The following is a 26771-nucleotide window of genomic DNA, read 5'->3' on the forward strand; positions in this document are numbered from 1 at the left end:
AGTGCACTGAGATACAACAATCAATGAAATTCTCAAAGAAGGGTCCTTTTCCTTTCGCCTTTCTGATTGCACATAATAATAGCCATCTTTTCTGCCCTTTCAGAAAATCCAGAACAAAAATTTTACCTCACTGTATCTTTCTCAGGAAAATTACACAGCTCCTGAAAGTTTCTCCAGCTTTTCCTTCCAACTCCCACAAGTGCTGCTATTTGCTTACAGAGCTTTTCCCTTGTGATAAAGCGGCAGTAAGCCAACAGAACAAAATCAAAGCCTTTCTTGGCTTTTCTCTAAAAACATCATTATGCTTTTCTCTTAACTTCACTGAGCCGGACCACTACAAACCCCATTAAGATCAGCTTATCTGTTATGACTGTTCACCTCCAGGGACTTAACAAGCACGCACCATGGCTGTCCAACACTAACAGTGTTAGAAACTGAGAATCACTGATGCAAAGCTCCAGAAGACTGTAGGAAGAAGAGAGATTTCATGACAAGCCGAAGTCATACAATAACTACAAGCTTTTCTTTTCCATTAAAGGTTATGTGTTACTTTTAAAGACAATCACAGCACATATCTGCATAAGTCAAACAACTTCCATTTTTCTTGTTCCTGCAATCAGATGCCAGGACTTCAAACACACCACCTTGCTGGAAGATCTTCTGAAACCTTAAGACTGGGATATATTACATCAGTAGCCTTGTTTAAATAAAACAATTACACCTCTATAGAGGGGATCTTAATAAAATCTTCTCACATCTAATTATTATTTACAGGTGGAAGGGAAGGAATACCCTAACAGGGGTCTTCCTTTTTCTGACTGCTATTACTTCCCTCTAGGACCAACTTTGCATCTGCAGGGCCTGACAAAAATCATCCCTGAAATGTGAAGTTGCTGTTCAATAAAGCTGCAACAACATGCGACAGACCAAGAATATTTATCACCTTCCTTTGAAGGATGGCCAGAAAACAAAACTGCCAAAAGCATCGTTGACTTCTGAACATGTGCATTAAAGGCTTATCTTAGGATTGCGCTCAATGTTTAAAGCTTCCCCTCCAGGTCTTCAGGCTAATCCTCTCCCAAACAGAACCGATTCAATATTACCCATGCACACAGTTAGCTCCCAGTTGGCTGGGGTACAGCTCATCCAGTTTGCCAGGAAACCATGGCATGGGTCTGTACTCTGCGCAGCCTGAGCTGGGCAGGGTCGTTACCTTAGGCCTAGCCTGTCTCTGTGCATTCAGACATGGCTGTGTCCAAGCTCATCTCTGGGAAGCCAGGGCGTGCCATGTCAAAGCATAGAGCCAGCTGCGATGCAAAGGCAGGCAATCCTCATCACTGTGCAGGTTTTACTCTAGGTGATGGAGACACAACCATATTTATTACCATTTCCCAGGAGAATATGGCTATTTCAAGATTTCCTTCAGGCATCATCTTCGATGTCTTGTATTGAAATAGCATTTCTAGAGTCTCATTCCATCCCTTCTCAAAAAAAGCGCTCCTTAACTGCAACCCAACACTACTTAGAGAAGGCTCCTGCTTACTTTAATTGCAACCTCCTGTTTAAACTGGTTATTTGCCCTCCCTTTCCCCCAACAAGCACACAGGTGGAAATTCTCTTGCTCAGAGGTTCACAGGACTTCATGAAATATGAAATTAGAATATAGCTTGTTTAAAACAGCTACCAATGGCTTTCTTCTGCAGCCCACAAACCATTCTTGTAACCAAAGCCACAAAAAAGGAGGTATTTTTAAATGAGCCGTGCGGATTGATTCACTGATTACTGTCTCTTCCCCCCCTTTATTGCTTCCCATCAGAGCTGGCAAATCACTCTGAGAGCACTCACCAAACCATGCTCTCCCTACTCTTACCTCTACTATTTCCCCAGCCTGGTCCCCACACAAGTTATTTTCAGTAGGTAAATCATCTATTAGTTTCTAACAACCCTAATATACATGCTTCAAATTAAAAATGGATTAAAACTGTTCAACTTTGTTGAACAAATGATCAGCACAGAGTCCAGCAACTGTCTCCATTCAGTCTTGAAGGGAGGGAGGAAAGCCTGGAGGGATTAAAGGAACCCTAATCACCCAGCTTAGCAGTGGAGGCAACATCAAGGAGACTTTGGCCATCAGTAGAAACACAGAGGCTTCTCCAATACACCATTTGCATCTACTCTGGCTCGAAATTAAAGGTTTTCCTTTTTAACTACGGTGCCCACAGCAGGTGCTGCAAGTTCCCCAGCACTGCATGGAGTTCGATGTTGCAAGGCACCGAGACCCCCAGATCACTCAAACTGATGATTGGAGGGTCAGTCCCCACGCACTGACCTTCCCTCAGAAATGACCTGAGAAGCAGCACTGACTGCATCTCACACAAGTGCAATGCATTCAGAGAAAAACAGCTAAGTCAAGGGAGAGTCCCTTGCTCTGCTGCCTGGAGTTTCCAAGCTGTCTTTGGAAATGAATCAAATTCATGTCTTCCATGAAACAAAAGTCCAAAAGTAGCAGCAGCAGCTTGGCGAAGGAGGCACTAATTTTTGTTCGTCCTCCAGTTCTCATCTGCCATAACAGCTTTTATTAGATGTATTCATCACGGTATTCACCATACGCACTTTTTTTCCAGAACAAGCCTAGAGCAAAATCAGGGAAACATTTTTTTTCTATCATCATAACCATATATCCAAAGTATAGGAAACATTTGAGAATTCCCCCCCTGCCCCATTTTTTTTTTTTTGCCTGCAGACTTTTTCCTGGAGTGCACAGAATGTATTTCAGCTCATGCATCAGCAGCTTTAACCACGTTACCCTTAGGTATTCCAGTGCTTTAATTTTTTACCATGTGCTATTCCTCCTCTGCTTGCTGCCCACCCCACCCCCCATCACTCCTGAAATCACAGGCATACTACATATCCCTACCATTTAATTTTTACCTGAGATTTTATGTTCAACCAATGTACTAGTGGGATGAATTTCATCTAGGGCAGTCACAACCAGAATTGCTGTGGACCTCTTCCACTTCATTTTTTTCCATCTAGAAATTATGACATCTTCGCTTTATGTGATTCATGTTGAAATACAGCAGATGGAAGCTGGAGGAATAAGACCTCAAATTTTCCCTACTCACATCAACATCCAACTACCATCCTGTGCAGCACAGAACTTAATATGCAGGTGGGATGAAGGTGACAAAAAGCAAGAAGCCACCACAGCTTCTTGCCCTGCTTCAGAATCTGTTACAAACATATTTTAACATCTCTCAGATAGAGGGCAGATACTTCATTTAACAATACACAACCAACACTGATGCAGTGCTTTTCATCAGGGGCTTCTCAGAGCTGTACCAGGAAAAGTCATAACACTGCTTCCTGATTTTATTAGAAAAATTAAGCAAACCAGACTGAAACAACTTGCTAAGTCACACAGCAAGTTGCAGGAGATTTAGTATCAGAATCCCAAATGCTTCTCAGTCCAGTATTTTATGGATTGGACAAAGGTGACTGACTCAGTATACCTTCTTGACAAGTCCAAAACACAAGTTCTTTTCTTCAAAAAGGACTGTGGAAATTTCTAGCCTGTCTTACTGCATCAGAGGTGTTCTTGTAACCCTTTCTATGTTATTTTTAAAATTTATGTTCATTATCAGGGAGGTATAATTCTAAGGGAGAAAAGGCAACCTAGAAATATGTGAGATCTGCCAAGGCAAACATTGATGTAAGGTGACCAACCCAGGGAAATTAAGGTCAAATCTACAAGAAAAGAAAATACAGTTAAGGAGAAGGAGTATTTAAGCTCCTTTCAGTGACAGCAAAGCCCAGAGTGCACTTGTAATGAATGTGTGTGTACATTAACGTGTAGTGCACTGTGTACATTAATATACACAGGTGGGTATACCTTTTCCCTTTCCTCCCCCAAAGCTGCTACTGATGGTTAACCTGAGAGTAATATGGCCTTACCCAGCTGAGAAACAGCAGTTATAATTGCACAGCCTCCAAGATACGCAGAAATGCAAATTTTTGTCTGTTTTTCTCTTTTCTTCTTTTGAGACACTGAGGGATTTTATAAGTATTTTTTTTCTGGGAAAGCTACATGTTGCAGACTTAACTTGCAAAGACTTCCAAAATGCAGTTCTTGGAAAAATATGCAGTGAACATGCATGCACATAATTCTGACACCTTCAACATACTTCCTCTAAGAACAGGGCAGAGTTTTTCCCTATTTAGAAACTTTCCACAAAGTCCCATATTACCTTAAAATAAAAGGAATTGAGAGAATGAAGTAAAATATTTGAAATCAGCAACCTGCATAGGGTGCTGGTCCACCAATGAAACATGGCTTTTTGGCACAAAAATAAAAGTTAAATATCCCTTTCTAATTTTTTTTACTGTCAGGTTTAACTGTCATGGATCAGTGTTACTTATCCAAAGCATCCAGTGCTGTACAGGAGCCAGACTGCCATAGAAGATGACAATACCCAACAGAAGTCATGTCAGGCTTGGCAAACAACCATCACAACCATAACAGGACAGATACACAAACACCAGAAGCATAGTTATTAACACAATTATAAAATCAGCAACATGAGCATTTTTGAAATATAAATACACATTTACAGGAAACAAATTGTTTGCAAGCCACACTGTGGCACTCACCCTGACTCAAGAGTTTTGGGATAAATACCAGTTATTAAAACAAAACAAAAACCCTGCATACACACAGGAAAAAAAAAGGTAAAAGGATGGGAGGAAGGGAAGAAATTCAAATTGTAACAAAAATCTCATCCCCTGTATCCGTAAAATTAAATAAAAACTCACTTGCTTTCAGAGAAAGAAGGGAAGTAAGGGAAGAGGGAGAACTGGAACTCAGACTTTCAAAGGGCCCATTTGTAAATCCATTGCCCAGCTCTAACACTGCTTTGCCAATGCCTGTGGAATAACAACCCATCAAGCAAACAACCTAAAAACACTGTGCACTTCAAGTAGCTTCGATGTCTTGGTTCTGATCTCTCCATTCATTGTTCAATAAATAATGGGGGCCACAAACCTGCACATTCATAATTGTCTCAACTGAAATGGAAACTGGGTGCAGGCCTGGCTGAAAAATCCCATTTTTTGAGATGGTCTGAAAATGAGTTTTACTCCCTGTTTACTGCAGATGTGTTTGGCTCACACGAGCAGAACTGAGTCTCCTACAAGGACTGAGCTATGCAGCTGCTCAGTGGCAAAAAGGCACCTCCTGCTCACACTTCATTAGCTGCCCACTCCTAATATTTATACTAGAAACTATATAGAAACTACAGGAAGTCACCTTGCTACTCACAAGCTACTCACTTTTGTTAAACTGCACTTGGCGTAACTCACTAGAGCAAAGCACACATTCAAACATGTATAATGAGAAATTTGTGCCCTGGCTGAGGGCAGAATAATAATACTGGACAGCAGCAATGAACTAGTTAAGCACAGGAGTTGGGGCACGTGGAAAACAAGACTCATGTTTAAAAGCTCTGCTGAGAACAAAGTGTGAAAATAGCTGTTCCTGTGGCATGCTTTGTGTCTCCAGGGGTATCTACAGAAACACTGCACAGTGCAACATCATCTTCCTCATGCTGTCTAATATTTTCTAAAGATCATCACTATTTTCCCTCTCTCAATACAGTCTTCTTGAGGAGATGGAAGGACTCTCATAATGTGCTGGCAAAGCCATAACTCTTTCATCAGGTTATGAGCACATGTAAAGACATGCAGGTTTGCCCTCTAGTTCCCTCAGTTGACTGCAAGGTGGGACAGGACTACAGGAATCAGATCAGAATGCCACTTTCCAGAACTCACAACAGTTACATGTAACATTGGAGGGAACTAGACACAGAGTTGGGAACAGTAATACGGCACCATGGCCACAGGACAATTTTTGCATGTGATTTGGGTAAAAATTACCCTTGAAAAGTACTAAGTGGTCAAAACGAAGACAAAGCAGCAGTGCATTTTTCATTTGGAAACTGCTATTTTCCTTTAGGGGTAGGGGAAAGCCTCCTCTAAAACTTATAAGGTTTTCCTAGATCACAAGGGATTATACTTCAGGCATGTTTTCTGTCTCATCATTGCTATAGCACATGTATCTAAGACATTGCTATGGAAAACAGGTGGGAGAAAGGAAGTAATTACACTACTAATTCAAGTGTCATATAGCTGGTTGCATTGAATTTTAAAGCCTTTTCACAGAAAGACAGGAAGAAACATTAATAAAATCCCATTTACACTCAAGATGAACTGAAACATTATGAACAAGGTGCATCCATCACTTTCAAAGCTATCCACAGACACATTTACTTTATTTTAGTGGAGGCTACAACTAATTAGTTGAGTCCCCAAGATCCCTTAGGAAACACCAGCCACACATTCCCAGTATATAAACTAACAAGTGCTGGGAGAGGAAGGAAAAGGTAAAAAGAAAAGACTCAAAACTCACTGTGCCTGAGCATCTAACTTTGCCTTCATGATGAGGGAGTCCCACTGCAAGAACAGTTCAGCCTTCAGCAATGACTAAAGTGGACATGAGATTTGGCCATGAGATACTTAGGCATGACTGATCATATTTTCAGATTGATGGGCATTTTGGTTTGTTTGGTTTTTTTTTTTTATTGCCCAAATGTCAGAATTACCCTCTTAGCAGAGGTAGTGTCAAACCAGAAATTCAGTGTGTTATCTGTGGGAATTTCAATGGGGCATTTCCCCCCTTGAACTGTTTTTAAATATTTTTCCCCTGAGAATCATCATCTGCTGCTTACATCAGCTTCCTCTGACAGAGCACTCCTGAGAGTCTTGAGCACTGGCAGTCTGAAAACCAGGTAGGTTTTACAGCTGATCAAGCCCTAAATCAGTGTGCTATAGAAAAGAAGGTATTTCAAAATAATAAAAAAATTGGATTCACCACATGCCCTGTTGCAAAGATGAGCTGGCAACAAGTAAGACAGCAACATCCAACATTCTCTTGAGAGACTATCAAGAGATTCTTGTGAAGATTCTTGAACTCACCTGGAAAAACTCCGTGAAGAGAGGGGAAGTTTCAAGAAGTCCGTGTGCAGGAGAAAAAAGTAATCTAAATACCAAAATGAGTTAGTCTTGTACTCTTATTATACCTGCAGGGATACAAACAGTGAGAAGAAGCCTTCTGGACATTATTATTGATTTCAAGAAATACAAACGCAGGTCAGGTATTAACATTTAATTTTATTTATAAAAAAATTGTAGAACGTATTAAATACAAACATTTGGAAAAAGCAATCAAGGCTTCACTAAGATGCCCATGAAGAGGAAGACAGAATCAAGAAGTTTATCAGATTTAGAGTTTTTAAACTAGTGGAAGTAATTGATATAATTTTTCACTGACATCTCTACAAGTGGTGGCCAGTAGTAGCAAACAATGTTATTATTGTCCTTTTTAAAAAACAGAGATATGATTTGCCATATCTTCCCACTCAACCACAAAATGTAAGGAAGCAACTTTTTCCAGGTTAAAAAAACAGAGTAATAAATACTAATAATGCATTTACCCATTACCTACATTCTATAACACTAGACATCTGCTTATAATCACACATGGATATCAAGTTTAACCCCCCGCAAAAAAAAAAAATAAAATCAATTATACATTTTAAATCTGGATATCCAGTAAGGTGTTATAAACTTTATACATTTTCCAGTGAACATCAAAATGAGGACAGTGTTTTGAAGTACAGAAACAAAATAACTGAATGCATCATCTACACTACAAAGGCCAACTACTGAGAGGTGGATTGGGTCTAGTCATGTTCCAGATAGCTGGAAAGTCCTACAAATTGCCACTGAAAGGCTTGTTGGAAGACAAATCATGTCATGTTCTCAGTCTGTGTTAGCTCCTCTCCCTTTCTAAAAGGTGAGAACTGTAGTCACTCTCTCTTCCTGCACCTGTGGTAATTAGGGAGTAAACTATCACTGTGCTCTCTACATGGACAAACCACATTCAAGTTTTCTTGGACTGCTGTTGCTCTTATACTGCTCCTACATGCAGTACCCAGTTCATAAAGACCACTTAACAAGATGTTGAAGCAAGAGACTACAGAAAATACCTCTTCCATCTTTTAAGAAGAGAGAAGCATTTTCACTTGCTGACAATATGGCATTCCCTCTGTCTTCAACTTTACCCTGTATCTGCTTTCGAGCTGCAGCATAATGCACGTTGATGTGGCTATGTGGCCCTAAAGCCAAATTCAGTTCTAAAAAAATCCTATTTGTGAGACTGACTCTTTGGGGATAACCAAACTATTTTAAAAAAAACAGTATAGATTAAATCTTGGACACACGAACATTAATAGATATCTCCCATTCTGCCTTATATTTGCCAGAACAGCAAAAACAACTGCCAACTTACCAGCACTCACAGGATTACTACTGCAAAGACTAGAGTGCCAGGAGTGTTATGGGATACAGTGTCAGCAGCCAGCTAAAGGATGGACTGGCTGTGAGACCACAGGCAGAATACTTCTGACAAAGCTGCCCTTTGGGGATGGACTGAAGTTGCCCTACATATCCTATTGTGAGTAGAGGGTTGAACAAATGGACCCGCATCCTGATCATGTGTCAGACCCTGTTACCGAGGAAAACATTTTCCAATTACCACATCTGCTCTCAGAGCATGGAAGGGACTGCCAACGTGGACACTGCTGGGCTGGAATTCTTAGCCAATTATTTGCAGATCTATGTATTCAAGGGCAGCTAAATACCTCTCTTACCAGACAAACACAGAGCAGCAATTGCTGGATGTACCAAATATACAGTATATCCATATATTTGGCAGTGGTTCATTTAGCTGCAAGCTTGAAAACAAGGTCAATTCCAGCACTTTTCCCAATTCCAACTTCCCTTACTGCAACACAGATATGATTATCCTGCTCTCATCATGCTGAGTACACTTAAAGCAGTTAGTGCAATGAGAACCCTGAGGCAGGCTTGAACTCAGATGAAATGGTCAGGCCAGTTTCGCCCCATTCCCTTTTTTCCTTTTAAGCAATTATTGATATGCACGACCCGTATTTCACAAGCCATAACATATTTTTTTAAGATACTTAACAACAGATATTTAACAGCCAGAGCTTACTTGACCCAAAAGCCTTGCTCTCCTCCAAAGAATTCACTGCCACCCAAAGCAAGCAGAAAATCACATGTAGAGGAATCTTGTGAAGAATGGGAGGTCAGGGTACTGAAGAAACTGAAAGAGATGACAGTCTATCTAGTATGCTTACTGCTTCTCACCCAGTGCTCAGCTTTTAGCATGATATATACACCACATCTGAACAAATGAGGGGGTTGGTTTTGGTTTTCTATCTTGGCTGTTTGGGAGGTATTTTTTATTTTCTGGAATCTTCAAGAAGAGAGGGCCTTCCATCCTCCAAGTCAAAGACAAGAAATCATTATCTTGGCATCAGTGTCACCCCCCATTACACCATCAGAAATCAATATGCTGCACAGCATTCCTACTGACATGTTTGAAGTCACACTCTTACAATCCACTTGAGTCAGGTAATGGCTCCATTCCAGAAACACACAATGTTACCAAGAGCAGAGTATGGCCCCTAGTTTTAACCTAGTTTAAAATATATTTTACAAATGCGTTCCTACCAATTTGATCACAGCAAAATACCTAGTGGTGTTTAAATGGCAAGAAAGTTGAATTCCAACAACTTAATCTTTAAACCAGTGAGAAATATGGGCAATTTTAAAAGAAAACAATAAACTTCTCAAATACAGACATTTGTGAAATATACATGCGCACTCACACTCACGCACCCACTTACTTCACTCCGTGTCAGATTAAGATTACACAAGGCAATTATCAAGGTTGCATTTACAACCACAATGACAAGAACAGCGTTTTTGAGGTAGCTGAAGTCAAAGAGCAAACCACAGCACAAGCAAAGAAACAGGTGCTCGCACTCACACTGAGCCCACTCTGGAGACACGTTATCATGTGCGCAGGGGTGTGTGTTGAAGAGGCACGTGCTCCATGGGGAATGAAGTTCAGTGGCACTGGAGACCTGATAAGCTGTTCTCCAGAGAAGCTTATGTTGGGAGACCAGATGCACAGTCAAGGGACCATGGCTTAAATCACTGCACATCAGCTGAGCTGTGGTAACAGGCTCGGTGCTCTTGGTCTGTGGCAGTTCTACCGACAGCCCCGTCTCACGTGCACTGAAGCAAGTATGACTGTGGCAGTTGAAGGTGTTATTACTCAGAGCTCTGTCCCACTTCTCTCCTAGATGCTACTGCTTGTAGAAAGGTACATGCACTCACATCTCACCCGCTCCAGCTTGCAGCCTAGCATTCAAGTTCAAACCCACCTCCACAGTATTACTTGCCAATGGACTGTGAACAGGAGCAGCAGACACACAGACTTAAGTTCCCTTTTTCAGGTGCAATAACATCTTTCCCACACTAATAGTGCAGAGATAACAAACTGCCACAGCTTGAATCACTGGACTTCATTTCTTCAAGCCCTTTGCTAGCCTACAACAAGAGGAGTTGAGCTAACCTCACACCAAATGCCAGGCAACATGAGCATAAGGGGATAACAGCTGTGGCTGGCGGACAAGCTGCCTCAGCCACAGTAACTGGATCCTGTCTCTGGGCATAAACAGAGCTTGATCCTGCCTGAATTATAAAACTGTGTGAAACACACTCATACACACACACACATAATGTTATCAAGAAGCTTTCTGTAAATCAACTGTTTGCATGGTTTACTGCTGAAAGTCTTGAAGATGGGATGGAAAACACAGCAAGATGTTTTGCAAAGGTAGCAAGAAGAAAATCGACCTCCTACGATTAGGTCTCTGTTGTGTAGTTGCTGTATGAGAGAGATGGCACAGATGAGAAGTTGTTATTCCACTGTCTTCCTCCGGTAGTCTGATGCAACTCTGCCTGCTCTTTATATTTGCTCAGAAGATTTTTGGCTTCTTGCAGATCCTGAGAAGAGTTTTCCCCGTATTCTTCTTTCAGCCACTGCCTGAACTGCAGAAATTGAACATACATACACAGTATGATGAAACAATAACACAAGATTGATGGAGAAGTAATACTTCTTCCTGTCCTAGAGAATTTCCAGAGTCTTTAAGATTATAAGCAGAAAACCACTCCAAATATTGCATGCCCTTCAATAGCAGCAGAGAATACATAGGCACAGGGAAACATATTTGAAATCACTGAGATCCCTTACATCTCCTAAAATGACACATTTGTGGAACAGCATGGCTGATTGGAGTAATACAGAATAAGGAACACCTTCTGGGCAAGGAAATCCTGGACTTAAAATCTCCCTGTTCCTGCTGCATACATAAACAATAAGATGAATTTGTGTGGAAGCTAATATGATCAGCCAACTTGCCCAAGTCACAACAGGCTGCAAGAAGCTTGAAGATCAGAAATTAACTACTCTTACAGATGCTGAGCTCACAAACACCAGCAGTAAAAAATGTACTGCAGATATCCCAGGAGATATCCTCTAGGAAGAAAAAGTTCAAGAGCTTTACAAGCTATAGCATAGGACTGTATATGTTACTGACATGAATGACTGAACATGGTAACAGAAGTATCAGGTCCAGCTGAAGGACAACCCAGCCCTGTATCCTGGTATGAGAGCAGCCAGATGTAAATGCCAAGGCAAGAATCAAGCAAAGGTCTCAGTAGTGCTGGGATCTTTTCCCTCGCCATTTCCTCAGCCCACAGTAATTTTCAGCTCAGGTGCTTTCAGAGTCTGAGGCAGTATCTTTGTGTTTGATAACAACAAATTAATTTTTCTGTCATGAGATCACATTCTTAAACCCACAATTTTTTCCCCACAAGATATCTGCATGTCAACAAGCTCTAAGTGCATATTGTATAACACTCTCCCCCTCCTTTTCCTTGATTTGGACCTGCCAACTGATAATCCCATCTCAAAGGAAGGAGTGGAAGTTTCACATGTTCACTTTCTCTGTCCACTCAGTTTTATAGACCTTAATCACATTTACATCCTTCTCTGTCACATCTTTGCCAGTTGGAGAATTTGAGTCCAACTGAGGACAATTCCAATTGAGGAACTGTCCAACCCCTGACAATTTTGTTGCACTTCTCTGCAGAAGCAGCTAGTAAACACAGCCCCCAGCTGTTGTGTCCCAGAGGGGGAAATATTAATTTTTCAAACCTTAGCCTTCATAGCTTTGTTCTGTTTGGGGTTCATGAACAGCTTAATCCATAAAGACCATTTGCTAGGACACTGGGAGACAAGACCTCAACATAGTTCCTCCCTCTCATTCGTAAAAGATCGTAAGGTCCTGAGTCAAATCTGAAGCCTCAGGCTACCAAGTGGAGGTTTGGAACAGGTACAAACCATACTGTGACCCTAGTGACTAAACCCCACCCTGTAAGACCAAGATCTAAAGGACACCATTCCAGAGAGTCTACAGGATACCATCACCCTGTAGTGGCACAGCAAAACACCCATGCTGCTGAAATCTGAAAAAAGTTCACACCCTTGGCAGATGGCATTATTCCCCTGAAATCAGGTGTGTAAACAGACACCTGCTAAGGATGTGGTTGCTGTTAAGAGACAGTAAGAAACTCCAGCCCAGCCAGTGAATACAGGTGGATACTTCTTTTTGCAACCTACTGCCTCCCCCTCAGTGAAAAAAGACAGAATGCGCCGTCCATGGTGGATGAAAAAAGAGAGACGTTACTGTCTTTATCAGGCTATTTGCATACAGCCCTAATTGTCATTGCTGTTAGACCAAACCAATTAGAGTAGAAATGACTGTAAGGGAGGAAGGAGACAAGCCTGGAAAGTCCCTCTCTGACTTTTGTCTCTTAAAAATCAGTTATTCTACCATTTATACCAGTTCCAAACGATCCAGGAAACATTCGGTTAAATATTAAAAAAACGCAAATATTTACAGTTGCAACCTGCATCATACAAAACAAATGGTAATTTCTAAACTCTGAGCTTTCTGCAGCAGAATGACAGGGATGGAATAAAAAAACAACATCCTTTGCCTTATGTATTTTGCTTTCTGATTTTGGTTTGCCTATGTTGTTGTTGTTGATTTTTAATAAGCACCATAAGCACAAAAGCCCAGAGAACAGCAACATGCTGAGCAATGGAAAATGAAGGGAGCAGCCAGACTAGGTTGTTAACATAAGTGGAAGTCACCAATCACCCACAGAGAGCAGGTCTTCTGCGTGGGACAGTTCTTTTTTGGACTAAGAAACTAATTTTTGTCTTATGAAAACCACTTGGCAGTCCTACTCTTCCCTTAATTCTCCTAGTCATACAAAGCCTTCAAAGGCTAATAACAAAAAAAAGGGTCAGATTTAAGACTGCCCTATACACCAGAAAATTTATTGTCTAAGCAACAGAACGTGAGTGGGACACAACATGTAAGTCATAATGAGAACCTAGTTTAACTCCTGGAATAGCAAAGACTTCTGATTATGATTTCTTTCCTGTTTACTATTCCAAGAATGTGTTGTGGGGAAAATAACTATTTTATGCAACTGGTACTTATAGGTTGGTTTTTCTGCTGTGTTCTGAGCAACTCACTCTTTAGTTTTTACCCCTCTAAAGGCATCAGTCTTGTACTGTGTCTTATCACATATGAAGCAATCACTAAATTGAGAGCACAGTCAGGCAGGAGGTGTTTAGGTGCTGTGCTTCATCCCTTCTCCCATCTAGCATTCCTTGATACTCTCAGTTCTATCTGTACCTCCTCAGTGGAGCAGGCTGGGCTAAGAAGCCACTCCCTCAGAGCAAAAACAGGGTCAGATAAACCACAGAGACCACAAACTAATGAAAAGTAGCCCATGATCTGACTTGGAACTGTGTTTCACAACTCTTGTTTGTAGTTCATTTACCTGATCAACATCATGTTTTTCAAACTCCTGTAGCTGTCTCTGGAAGCCCATGTTTGGATTGGCACAGGATCTCGCTGCACGGACAACAGACAGTGCATCTTCCCAGCCAAAGTCTGTGATGGTCATGATGTAGGCAACCACCAGTGTTACACTCCTGGAGACACCTGCAAGGCTGCACAAAAAATGAGGTGCAATACACTGAAGCAGTACTATACTTCATCTGTCACAGTTAAAAGCACCATTTCTCAGCATCACAGCAGAGAGCTGTGTTGCTTGCCACAAGGAAGAAATATTAAAATATTTGAGTTATACAGTTTTGGTGCTGCTTTTTCAAATGTAGCAGAATGAATCTACAACATGATTGAGATAGTGGATTCTGTGTGGTAATTCATGAGAGGTTGAAAAGGAAGAAATAAACACGAAGTCTTCACAAAAGCAGGGGACAATGCACACATTTTAAGTTAGATTTGGTTCTTAATAAGGCAGAAATAAGTCACCCACTTTCTTTCTTCTGCTTATATAGATCAGAGCAGTGAAATAATACTGTTCCTTCTCCATCATGAATAAAGGCTTCAATTTCATGGGGCCAAAATGAACTTTAACTGAACCGTTAAAAAGTACATGTGTCTGGTTGCTTGAGTTCCTCTTTCTGCTATCCATTGCAACTGTGCACCTTCAACTCTCAGGACTCCAGTTTCCTCATATGAAATGCTGGGATAGAGTAAGAATTGTTCATTATGCCTGGTTGGACAGCACTGGACAAACTTGGAACTTTTACTACTGTGAGTATAAAAAATGTGTTTGAGTTACATTTACCAGAGTAAAAAGAGTTACAGACTCTTTCACTTAGCATGTCAAAAACATTTTATGTTTCTGAAATCTTCACAAATTTAAATATATGTTTTTCAAAATCCCATCAGAATCCAAACTACTTATTCCTATTTCCCATACACCAAGACTGACCAAATGACTCATGCCCTATCATAAGTCAATAGCAAAGTGAGGATTTATGCTCAAGGCCTGTGTATAAGACCAGTGTTCAAATCACAAGATGTCTCTGATTCCAGATATAGACTCAGAGATGTCACTTGGACATACAGCACAAAGACTACAACCAATAGCAGTTAGCAAGAAAAAACCCCAGGGTGGGATTTCCTTTTCTATTCTCTACAGTCCTGGGAGCATATCTCCAATCAGATACTTGCTATTAACAAATGCAACATTTAAATGCTTCAGCAGTTTAAAGACAAAAAAAAAAGAGGAAAAAAATTCAATTTCTCTTCAGAGGAGATTTTTTTAACAATTCTGAAGTTTTCAAAATAGTTGTTAGAGAAACTAATCAAATTATTAGGATTATGGAAATAACATTTAGAAATACAGCAATTAAAATAATGGGAAATAAATAATATGTCTTCAGTCAACACAGTCCTAGTCAAATTAATCCTACAAAAATGTTTGACAAGAGATGGTCAAGAAAAATTTTCTTTCTAGGCAGCTGCCCACTCCAGAGACTCAAAAGTCCTAGCATGAGGTTTTAATAGCATTTGCAAATCTTCTGAGGCTCTTTGAATAAAGGGAGCATTTCACTAACTTATTAAAATTATGAGCATTCAAATCAAGGTAGAGAAACCCTTAAAATTTTTTTGTAGGAAGCATATACATACCAATGAACTAAGCAGCCTTCACCTGTGAGCCGGCACTCATGGATAAATTTGATGCTCTCTCTGAAATGCCTTGCTCTGAAAACAAAAGCAGAAGGGGAATAAAGAAAGTGATCTATTTAGTAAAATCACTACTTAGAAAGAGAGAAATATATCTGAAAGCTCAACAACGTTTCTAGAATTCAGAACTGAATACAGGTCATACAAAGTAAAAGTTAGTGCCTGCCAATGAAACACAAAACTCACTGGCATTCTCCTAAAACTCACTAGCTATTCTCCACTCTATCTGAATAAGAAACCAGTATTTTAGGCACTACAGTGTGATAACATTAAGAAACACTTTGTTCTGATGACTGTCAAATCTGTATTTCAGTTTGTGTTTTATTCCTCTTTAAACTAGCGACTTGACCTCACATGTCCACACATATGCCCAGATGTCAGATGGATCTCAGCACAACTACACAAACAGTTCTCATATTGTCTCTCACAAAGAGAGACTGCTCGCTGCCCAAATGGACACTTAACTTTGACTTTACCTCCTCCTTCAAACCATGTGCTAGAACACATTCCAAATGTTAGGCCTTTCTTCTTTGCAACATGAAATCTCTCCCTGTTGTCCCTGCTATGAAAAAATGCTCAATTCAAGCCCTGGCTTCTTCAGGTCCTTCCAATTTTCTCCTCTCAGACAGCACTACTTCTTCTGCCTGCCCTTATTCAGGGTGTCAGCCAATCCCTGCATACAGCCTACCTTTTTTAAAGCAACAGAGGAGACAATGTAGAGAAGACTCAGTTTACAAACCTTAAGGTTTGTAATCTCATTATCCTTTACATGTGCTCCTTCATTTTAATTGGGACAAGTCTGAAGGATAATAACTGGGCAGCTGTCATCACCTCAGTAAGCATGCAGCACTGCTTCTTTGCATCCCAATCACAAGTTGCTCACCCTGCCATTCCGACTGCAAATCCTTTGACACTGCCTGCAGTTTTATTGTAGGTGCAAGCAGTACCTTAGTTCAACAGAGCTGGATGTCACTGTGGCCTCTTAGTGCTCTTGCAATTCAAGCTCACAAGCAGTAGCAATGTGAACAGAGGAAAGAGGGTCTTAAGGGGCAGTCATTACCAGGCTTATTAGCAAAGGCAAACGTGAAAGCATATTGCGCTCAACACCCATGAAACACAACGTCCTGCATTCAAGATGTTTCCCCTCTCTGGGTGAATATTATACCACAAGGGTAAAACAAAAAAACCTCAGCCCAGCACCAGCAGCCACACAAAAATCAGGAATACCCACATAAAAGGAAGCTCCCTTTCCTGCCTAACAGTGCAGCTGCTGCTACTATAAACACTCAAGACCTGGAGGACAACATTGATGCAATAGTGACACTGCCTGTGGAACTTGCAAAGGCAATGATTCCTAAAGCTGGGATATCACAAAACAGGGATCCCAAAGTCCAGGACTCCCTCTCCAAGGCAGCTCCTGCATCACTGGATACAACATGGAGAGCATAGCTGGAGAAGATCTGAGCAACTTACTTGGAAAACCTCAAGGTACCACGCAATCCCAAGCTTTAGGACAGCATGGCAACTCAGGGTTTTATGTTTCTCAAGGGACAGATGAAGTATGTGGGATTAGTGACGACAGACAAAGCCTTACAAATGCATTTGTACTCAGACTGCCACTCCAAAACACTTTCACTGGCTGAGTTCTAACAAATCATGGTGCTCAGGCCTGCCAGAGGAGCACAAGAGGCTTCACATAAACGAACTCAGGGGACAAAGGAGATGTCTGTCTGTGTGTGCAAGAAGCATTGCTATTGCACAAAGAAGGAGCACTTAGCTGAGACTGAAAGAATTCAGTCAAACGCAACTTGGTTAGGTCTGTATTGACAACATCCCAATCTTCTCAGACATCCATCTTTTCTCTTTCTCTCTAGAAAATCTGGCCACGAGGGCAGCTTCAAGCACCAGTGAATTCGCTTCAGTGGTCTAGCACAAGTTTTGGTTAGACATTTCAGTGCTTTGATTTGAAAAATATCTGTGACTGAGCCTAACACCTTTGCAAGGTATTAAACACAGTGAACTACATCCACTCAGGTTTTTTTGCCCTTTCTTATTGCTGATGCTCGGGCTGCTGAAAAGCTGTCAAGTGTGTTTACAGGCATTCATGAAAACAAGAAGACAAACAGTCACATTTAGAATTAGTGCTGTTCTGTAGAACCACAGCCCCTCCTCACCTTGAATCAGAGAAGAGGAGAAAGGTACTCCTCCACAACCCTATGGCATCAGGGACTCTTCTGGAGCCAGCAGACACAGTTGCCTAAACTCATTTTCAAAGTTATGGTAAAACCATATTTACATGAAAACTAAGACTGAGGACCAGTTAGCTGTGTGGCAAATGCCAGACACAAAGAAGAATGTCAAGTCTTACATTAACCACAAAACAGTTGATTACCATCTCTAACAGGAAAGCACTTGACAAATGTGTTGATTTGCAGCCTATTTGTTGGACTTCAGGACAATTTATTACATGCTATCTGGCTTCCACATCTCCCAGCTTAACGCATCCTGAACTGCATCATCTTCACAGTGGGAAAACACCACAGGAAGAACCACCAGTACAATGCCCCTACCAGCATGCTGTAAAGGTTACCTAAACTCACACATTAGCATGCTGCATAATCCAAAACTAGACCAAGTGCAGAGCTATGATGCCAGAGCTTATTTTCATTTGTTGCTAGTTGGACTTTTACAAGTATTTATGAAGGTTAAAAAGAGAGCATCCAAATCAGATGGGACAAATCATCTCGATGTTTCTTTCCTTTGGTAACCTAAATGCAACAAAAATCCACCAAAATTTCCTTCTCTTAATAGGTCATCTGGCTTTTGTATTATCACCACTAATTGCCTGACTGTTGGAGGTTAATTCCTTAGAAAAGCGAAGCTGAAGACAATTAACTGGAACAGAGCAGGAAGGGAAGATTTAATTTCTACAGAATTTACTTTTTAGCGACAAGTTCTACAGTAGATGACATTTCTGGAGCAGCCACTGGCCCAAGGTAAAATTTTCACAGACTGGGAAAACACTGATTTATAACATCTAGGAAACACCTTGAGTCTCAAAAGCAACTACTTGCTTCCTGTGCTTGGTAGGGGCAGAACAAGGGAGTAGAATCAAGCTTTTGAGACACTTCAGTGGACATTCACATGCTAACAGGGGAATCCCTGCTGTATTTCCCTGGCAATTCATCCTTCTGAGGAAGAGAACTCCACTAAACAAGCTTACTAGGAGTAAATGCACATTATACACATAAAACCCCAGAAGTTTCCTTCACAAAAACTATACTGAAGTGCATTAAGAGCTCACAGTCCCAAAATTCAGTGGGTAAAGGCTTCCAGCTGGACCTCATCAACCTGCTAGCAAAGTATTAGTAAAGCTTCTGACAAGCTTGCTGTTGGGAAACAGCAGTGTTTATCTGGTCAGTTATGCCTGTCAACCACTGCTAAGAGAACACATGGACCTGCAATACAGGATGCTGCTTCAGTTGTTTGGGTTTTTTCCTGACACCAGCAGAATCCCTTTTTCCGAAAGAAAAGGGTAGATACGCAAAAGATGTTGCAGAGGGAGCAATTCCCTTTCCTGTTCCCCAGCTATCCCTCCCTGCACAGTGGGCACAGGCAATATGGTTAACCCCTCCTAGATAAGACTGTGCCCAGTCCTCACAGGCTGAACAAAGGCAGCTTCCTCTTGCTTTCAGAAGACTGTATGTGCAAAGCAAGCAACGTTGCTATTTGCGAGCATCATGATTTGATTTGACTTGAAGACCTGGACTGTATAAAGCAACAAAAAAAAGAAAAAATAGGTTACTCATCAAGTTTTATTTTAAGTGATAGAATGTATCAGTATTAGAAGTAATGACGTTTGCTTGCAACCACCTGATACCAAAGCAAGTATTTTAGATGCCTGCAGCGTAACAGAAACAATACTCATGCAAATATTCTATCTTCTTACTGAAGCTTTAAGAGCCTTGGTACTGCGCCAGACAGCTCAAACACAGGAGGTTTTTCAATGTAACTCCTTGATATTTAATAGTGAGAGAGGAGCTGAATTGTACACTGATTAACATTCATAATAAATGCCATCCTTTCTCCTTCTATTCCCAATCAATCCACATCTCTAACAAAGGAAGCAGATTGGCAAAACGTTTTCAGAAATGTCACAGACCTCAAAATGCCAACATGTGAATGTTTCCCTCTAATTTCATATTTGTTTTCCTTCTCATAAGGATTTTTTTTTACGATTACTTATTTTTATTAATTCTGAATATTAAGGCCATGGAGCTGTCCATGACAAAGGCAGTCAGCTATCTGCCTTCTCACTACAGACCTGTCTTGAAATTTAAGGGTTTGGGTGTTTTTATTGGGGGTAAGGGTGTGGTGCCTTTTTTTTTTCCCCTTACCCTAAAATCATGACAGAAATGCAGAATGAAAAGGCAAATCATCACACATCAAGTGCCACACTGGAATCTTTCTAGCTTATGAGAAACATGTACTCTAAAAATATCCCCCGAAAGCATGAGCCGGAATACTGCTGTGATATGAGAGAAAAGCAGTGCTGCATTTCCTTCCGTACCTACCAGGTCTCTTTCAACTACTTGTTTCTCTACAAAACTTGGTAGCAGGATGTGGCTGAAACCCCCCTCACCTCTCCCCCAAAATAAACAGTGAGCTCTAGAAGAAAGAGCTGGTCACCATTCAAGTTCTCTTGTTTTGGTTTCTCCTTGGAATCAAGACTTGCTATGCTCAATTAAAACCAAGGGAAAGAAATGAGCATTATGTGAACGTTAGCAGGGATGAGAAAGAGCAAGGCTGGGACGCCCTAGTTGCAGTACATGCATCCTCAAGGTAAGAATCACTGCAGGGCAGAAACTCCCTGCCATGCCAGCTTAACTACTAAGGGCAGCAGGGACTTCTGAGGCAGGTTCAAGAAGTCCAGAGCAGATAGTTGCAGGGGTAGTTTGCATACTGGGACTTTGTTTTGGAGGCTCACTGTGAGGAATTTATTTCAGCCCTTGAAGCACCAGGCTTCACACCTCTTTCAAATATTTTATTTTTGTTAATGGCTGGAGATAGCACTAACAAAAACGAGGAGCCAAGCAAAAAGACTTACAAAACAGTGGCTAGAATAAACTGGCACTGAATTAGGAGCAGATTCACTAGGGAATTCCTGAAGTTTAAGGGCACAAATGAAAAGTGTTTACAAACTGAGACTCCTACAAACCTTACACACAAAAAGGAGGCTGAAATAAAGTGTTACTGTGTTATCTTAAGTGATGGAAAACCACATTTGTGTAATCAAATCTTTTGGCAAATTGTAAAACAGGCATCACAGTACTAGGGGATTTCTGGGGGTTTGTGATTTATTTTTAAAGAAAACTTACAAGTTCTGCGAGGGTGAGTCAGCAGCAGGAATGCACAGATACTTCATTCCCTGTAAGAAGTAGCAAAAAGGCATGAGAAGAAAAGATTCAGGTTAAACACATTTATCTACTCAGGGGCAAGTCCTGCTCTAGACTGATGCAATATTAATGACTTTTAAGCAGCAACACTATCATTTACACATGCATAGATTGTCTCTATACAGTCAGATTTTAAACCACTTCTTTTCACATCACCTTTGTTGCTAAGACACCAGCACATAGTGCTTAGTCATTCTTCTCCCAAGACCAAATAGTGAGCTTTTTAAAACAGAACCATCTTTATTAAAAAGGTCTAAACCTCCTTCTGAAAATATAATTGCTCTAACATTTCTAGTAAAACTAAGTTACATGTTCTCCTGCCCTCCCCTTTCTCTGAACAGATGCTTCTTTTGATCCCATGCAATAATTTTTCTTTAAAGATGATAAACCAAACAAAATGCATTTCAAAGAAGAAACATGTTTGTGGTATGGATTTTGTCTTTTTTTTTGGGGGGGGTGGGGGAAATCTTCAAGAAGGACAACCATAAAACTCATACTTTTCTTCCACAATGTTAGCCTGTCTTTCTTAGTCAGCTATCATAAGTTACGAGATCAATTAGGGAAGTTAGATAACCATTTCTGATGCATTAAAAAATGTTACTGGGTATATTTAAAACAACACTATACTCCTACTGCTTTGCATTGTCAACGTTCATTTTAACTGTCATTTTATTTTCAAAGCTTGCTTTGCTCCTATGACTGTTAAGAAACAGAACACTTCTGAAAGCATATTTAGCTGACTTCTCAAATAGGACTTCCAAGAATACAACTTGCAGCTCAGTCACAAAAAAACTAAACCATTCACTGGAACTCTTTAGAATTATCTCAGATGCAGAGTTACAGATTCTCAGATGCACTTGTAAAGATAAGAATTCAACCAAAGGGGTGACTATAAATCGCACCTTACCTTATCTTTTCGTAACAATGCACACACCCCTGTAATAACCCCACATGTTCAACACCACACATGTAACGTCACACATTTATCTACAAGAGATCCTTTGCCAACAAGGTGTAACACAACATTTCATCTGCCAGCTTGGAGGAGGGGAGGAATTTTCACTGCTTGAGTGTGATGGCTACCTGAGGCAGCACCGCCTCCAACACCTTTGCTTTGCTGGCTCAGAAAGCCCTCTTTATTTCCCCTACACACACTTGGCTTCTTCACTTGCTATCTCACACCAAAGAGCAATCCCTTTTATAACAGATCCTGACTCCTGCACCATGACACATCACCATGTTAATCCTCTGCAAGATGCATGAACTTCATCACTATGTCAGAAAGGTTGTGGTGATACCTCTACCCCATCTCTTCATCACCGCTTACACATGGCACCAATTATTTTCTCAACCCAGTAGAACCCCTGCAAGACAGTATCTTCTTCATAGCCACGCAGATTTAAGAGCCTCCGCTGTCCCCAACATGCTTTACCAGTCTTCCTCACAGTCCACCCCCAGCATGCCACAGCCAGAGGAGAATTGCCTCTGTCTGTGGCCTTCTGGTTTGGGGAAGGCAGAGTCAGAGTAGGGAAGGCTCTGCAGACAATGCTTAGCATGAGACGAAGAAGCAGCAGCACCTGAGGAGGGAGAAGGCACCATTAGGACAGCATCAAGCCAGGGACAGCACATGTGGCATTCTGCATGAGAGCTGCATGGCAAAATGCAGCCAAGGGGAGAGAATAAGAATGAAGTCAGTTTGGAAGCCAAAGCAGCCTGTGGCCAGAAGCAACACCATCAGCAAGCAACAGTCCCTCTTGCCTTGTATGAGGAAAAGGGATGCCCGTTGTAGGAAACCAGGATGGCTCCACAGCCACAGGTTGATGCACAACAGCTTGCACAGAAATATTCATTTAGAAAGACAATGTAGCAGTAATACATATATTGATACGCTGCTGAGCCAAGGATGAGAATTATATTGTGACAGATTAATTACGATAATAAGCACTTTGTATGACACATCTGAGAGGTTTACCTCGGACACTAATATCACTTCAAGTGAGTCACCCCAGTAAAATGAGGGCCTGTGACCCGAAAGTAAATTTACATGCTATTCTTTCCGCAACTCCATGCCATTGAAAAATTGAAAATTGAGGGTAGGAGATAGGCTAACTCTGGAGCACAGTATGCCAGAAGGTTCGCTCCTCCAGCAAGTTGTTCTGCAGATTTCAGAAGCTATGGCACATGCTGAGTGCTTTTCACAGGCTGAGTGTAGAGGGACTTTCAGATAATGTTCACTTTAAAAGCAGAAGTAGCACCAGGACAAGTTTAATACCCACAGTGTTCTTTTTTTGTCATGGCTGGCTAGTTCCAACTACTGAAAGCAATCACGAAACTAGCCTGTGAGAGACCACACATGGTACTGAATGGCTCATCCAAAGCCTGATCCTGGGCATCTTCAGCACTTACAATTTCCAGTGAAGCCCACAGCGCACTTTTCGCTACTGTGCTCACAAGTGCTCAGCATCAGCCTGTTAACCTTACTAATAAAGCTTCTGAGGCAGGAGATGGTTAAAGTTACTGGAATTTGGTATTTTGACCGATGCATGTCACCTGTGTTTTTGGAAGGCTGTGGTGATGGACTCCTCCCTGCGAGGAAATAATCACACACTCAACTCAGAAATAGTTAGAGGTGGGATTTCAAAAGTACTGTGCAGTGACCTAACCCAGCTCCCACAAAAATCAACAGTGAAACTCTCAGTGACTTCGAACCAAACATAGTTTGGCCAGAGTTGCTAACTCCTGAGGATCCCACCCTACCATCGAGTTTTGCTTCTCTAGGTTGAAATAATAAATTATAATAATAGGATCAAATATCATTCATCATAATTGGATACCTGAAATACAACACCACCACAAGATTGTATGGGCCAGGTATTCATAAATGAGACTCATAATTTTTCATGTAGATAGATATTCCTGCATTGATTGCTGGAATTAGTTTTTTCTCACACACTCTGTATAGACTTTCTTTTTTAAACGTATTAGCAATAGAAAGATACTTCATTACTGAACTCTGCTGTCTGTGGCTCTGTTTGAAAAAAAACTACCCCAGGATCAAAATATTTTTATATTTGTGCCCCAAGACACTGCTGTCTTTCCTGTGCACATACCCTACAGATAAATTCGAAGAACTGTCCCAAGGGGACCTTTTGAAGCAGAACAATTAAAATCAAGCAAGCAAATAGCTACCTACAACATTTTAGATGTGGTACTAGCATGCAAGAAAGAGACATCACTGCTTTATTACCTACCAGTTTGCCATTCTGAAACTGCAAAGCATAAAAATGTTAGGTGGCAACAATCACTGAAACAGCGACCAAGAGTAAGCTAAATCAAAAGACTGTTGAAGAATCAGGCAGACCAGCTCCTAGTGAAAATTTCAAAAGGTTCCAAATTAGTAGCTAGCCAGCAGTTTCATTAAATAAACCTGAATCTGGCTGCAGATGCAATATGCCAAGGTGAACCAAATCTGCATACTGGAGATGGAAAAACAAATATAAATTTTATGTCAACTATATGGAAGTCTTTATTTATTTTTTTTAAATTAACTATACTTCATTCCCTAGGAATGATAATTTCTAATAATTATATAGTGAAGGAAGGACAGAACGATTCAAAACAAGTATTGTACCACTTCATCTACACACACTAAATTAGGTGCTACAGAATAGCTACTCATCCCAAAACATGGTATTTATTCAAAGCAAAGTGAAAAACTTGCAAAGTTTAAAAACTGATGAAAAGAGAAATACTATTTTAAATCCTATACGAAGTAATACATCCCCTTTATTTATTGAATACTGCTGATAATATGTGGTTATTCAAACATTTCTTCAGCTGACAGCTATGTCAGTCATGTTGTATCTCCAAACACACTTTTTCCCAGATTACCCAATTAAAACAAAAAAAAATAATCAATCAATCCAACATTTTTAATTACACAGAATCTATTCAGGTTCTCAGGTAATAAAACATTACATGCATATAGAATGTGTACAGACTCAAGCTCCTAGGTCAATGAGATGGTGAACAATGACATGCTTTTTTCTGCTTATCTCAATTCACTACTACTTTCCACTTGTTACTTCTAATCATTGCTCACTTTCCTTTCTTCATCAATCACCCTTGCCACCAAACACCCCTACCTTCCAACACACACACACAAACACACACACACACACACACACACACAGAGACACACTCTTCTCTAAACTTTTTGCTTATTATTCACATGGTGATCCTAACTGATGCCCTCATCAAATAAAAGCAGCACTCCCATTTCTTTCGGTGTATTTATCCTAAGGACATTGTCCTCCCAAAAATCAGTAAAATAAAATATAATTTACTTTTTTGTTTTCTGTTTCAGCAGAGTAACCACCAAAACTAGATTTCTGTCTCTCTTAGGCCCTGAAACTAAGTGCTACAGTTAAACCGATACAGTGAGAGCTAACAAAACTAGAGCAAGTATTGTGATTTCAAGATTGTCAAAGCTGAAACAAGCGAGAGTTAAGTAAAATTTCTAAAATTCACTGTTCTTTGAGAAACAACAACAGAACTTGCACAATTTCATCACAAATTCTGGAATTAGTAAGTCAGTTCTGTTGCAGCGACTATTAAGGTATTAAAACCAGATTTAGGTGCATATATACAAATGCAGAGGTATTACACTAAGTTAAGGTATTCATGGAATTGCAGTCATTTTCAAATTTCTAATTATTTTAGAGGTCGATCTACTAAAGTTAGAAATGGAACAGTTTTCTCACATTTGGAAAAGTCAGCAAAACTAAAGAACAAGACTTTCCCAATATCATTAGCTTTTAAAAAAGATAAATCTTTGTTATTAAATCCAGTATTTCATTCAGTGCTCAGGACTGTAACAGTCTAGTTTAAGAAAAACTCTGTTTCTATTCTACTTACTTATAATTTATTTAAAAAACCTCCAACTTCATTTTAACTGAACTTGTCAAAACTGGCATTTAGGTTTTTAGTAGAACATACAGAATTTTGCAGTAGCAAAATGACTTACCTTTAAGTGCTAAATGTCAGATAATGGGTCAGTGACTGAAAACAGGATCTCTCAAGAGCACACACAGATTTAATTGCACAATACCAAGAATGATTTCATCTCCGAACTGGATAAAGTACAGAAAGTACTGTGAGACAAATGCAACACTTATAGGGATGGTTGCTCCTTTGCAATGATCAAAGATATTCTGGAGTCATTAAGAATGATATTCAGTTTGATTACACCCTAAATTATACTAACATACAGTTTATATGTGAAAGAAAACTGTCGAGGGAATTTTATATAAAACAGAGTACTCTAGCAAAACATTCTGCATGAGAATAAGGACTAAAAATGCTACTCATTATTGCATGTTTAGTGGGTTTTCCAAGTAAATGTTTTTAAAGACATTTTTCAGAACATTGTCTCCTCCACTGCTGTATATACATTTATGAGGTTCTTGTTAGCACTGGAAGCCTGAATCTGGAATTTCAGATGTTAGAAGGTGAGGAGAGGGACAAAGAACCTCAGATTACAAAATTTCTGCTCTCCAAGGGTGGTGGGGGGGAAGGGTCTGTAAAAAAAAAGTTTAAAAAGAGCAGGATTGTATTTTTGGCATTAAACTTCTCTATTTACAGTTATGTAAAGATACCATCAACGACTTCCAAGAAATTT

General features: G+C 40.3%; 1 protein-coding gene across 1 annotated transcript in view; it reads right to left on the bottom strand.

Annotated features, from left to right (window-relative positions):
* Window positions 1-7204: 7204 nt before the first annotated feature.
* The window catches only part of DUSP22 (dual specificity phosphatase 22), a 40315-nt gene continuing 20748 nt past the window's right edge, over window positions 7205-26771 (bottom strand). Inside the window, exons 4-7 of the mRNA XM_018076868.1 lie at window positions 21014-21063; window positions 15579-15653; window positions 13915-14086; window positions 7205-11040 (exon numbers count right to left, since the gene is read on the bottom strand). Of these exons, the coding sequence (XP_017932357.1) occupies window positions 10855-11040; window positions 13915-14086; window positions 15579-15653; window positions 21014-21063 (483 nt within the window). The 3' untranslated portion in view covers window positions 7205-10854. The remainder of the gene's footprint in view (window positions 11041-13914; window positions 14087-15578; window positions 15654-21013; window positions 21064-26771) is intronic.

This window comes from Manacus vitellinus, unplaced genomic scaffold (genome assembly GCF_001715985.3).
Source record: "Manacus vitellinus isolate BGI_N305 unplaced genomic scaffold, ASM171598v3 scaffold_33_pilon, whole genome shotgun sequence".
Taxonomy (NCBI): Eukaryota; Metazoa; Chordata; class Aves; order Passeriformes; family Pipridae; genus Manacus; species Manacus vitellinus.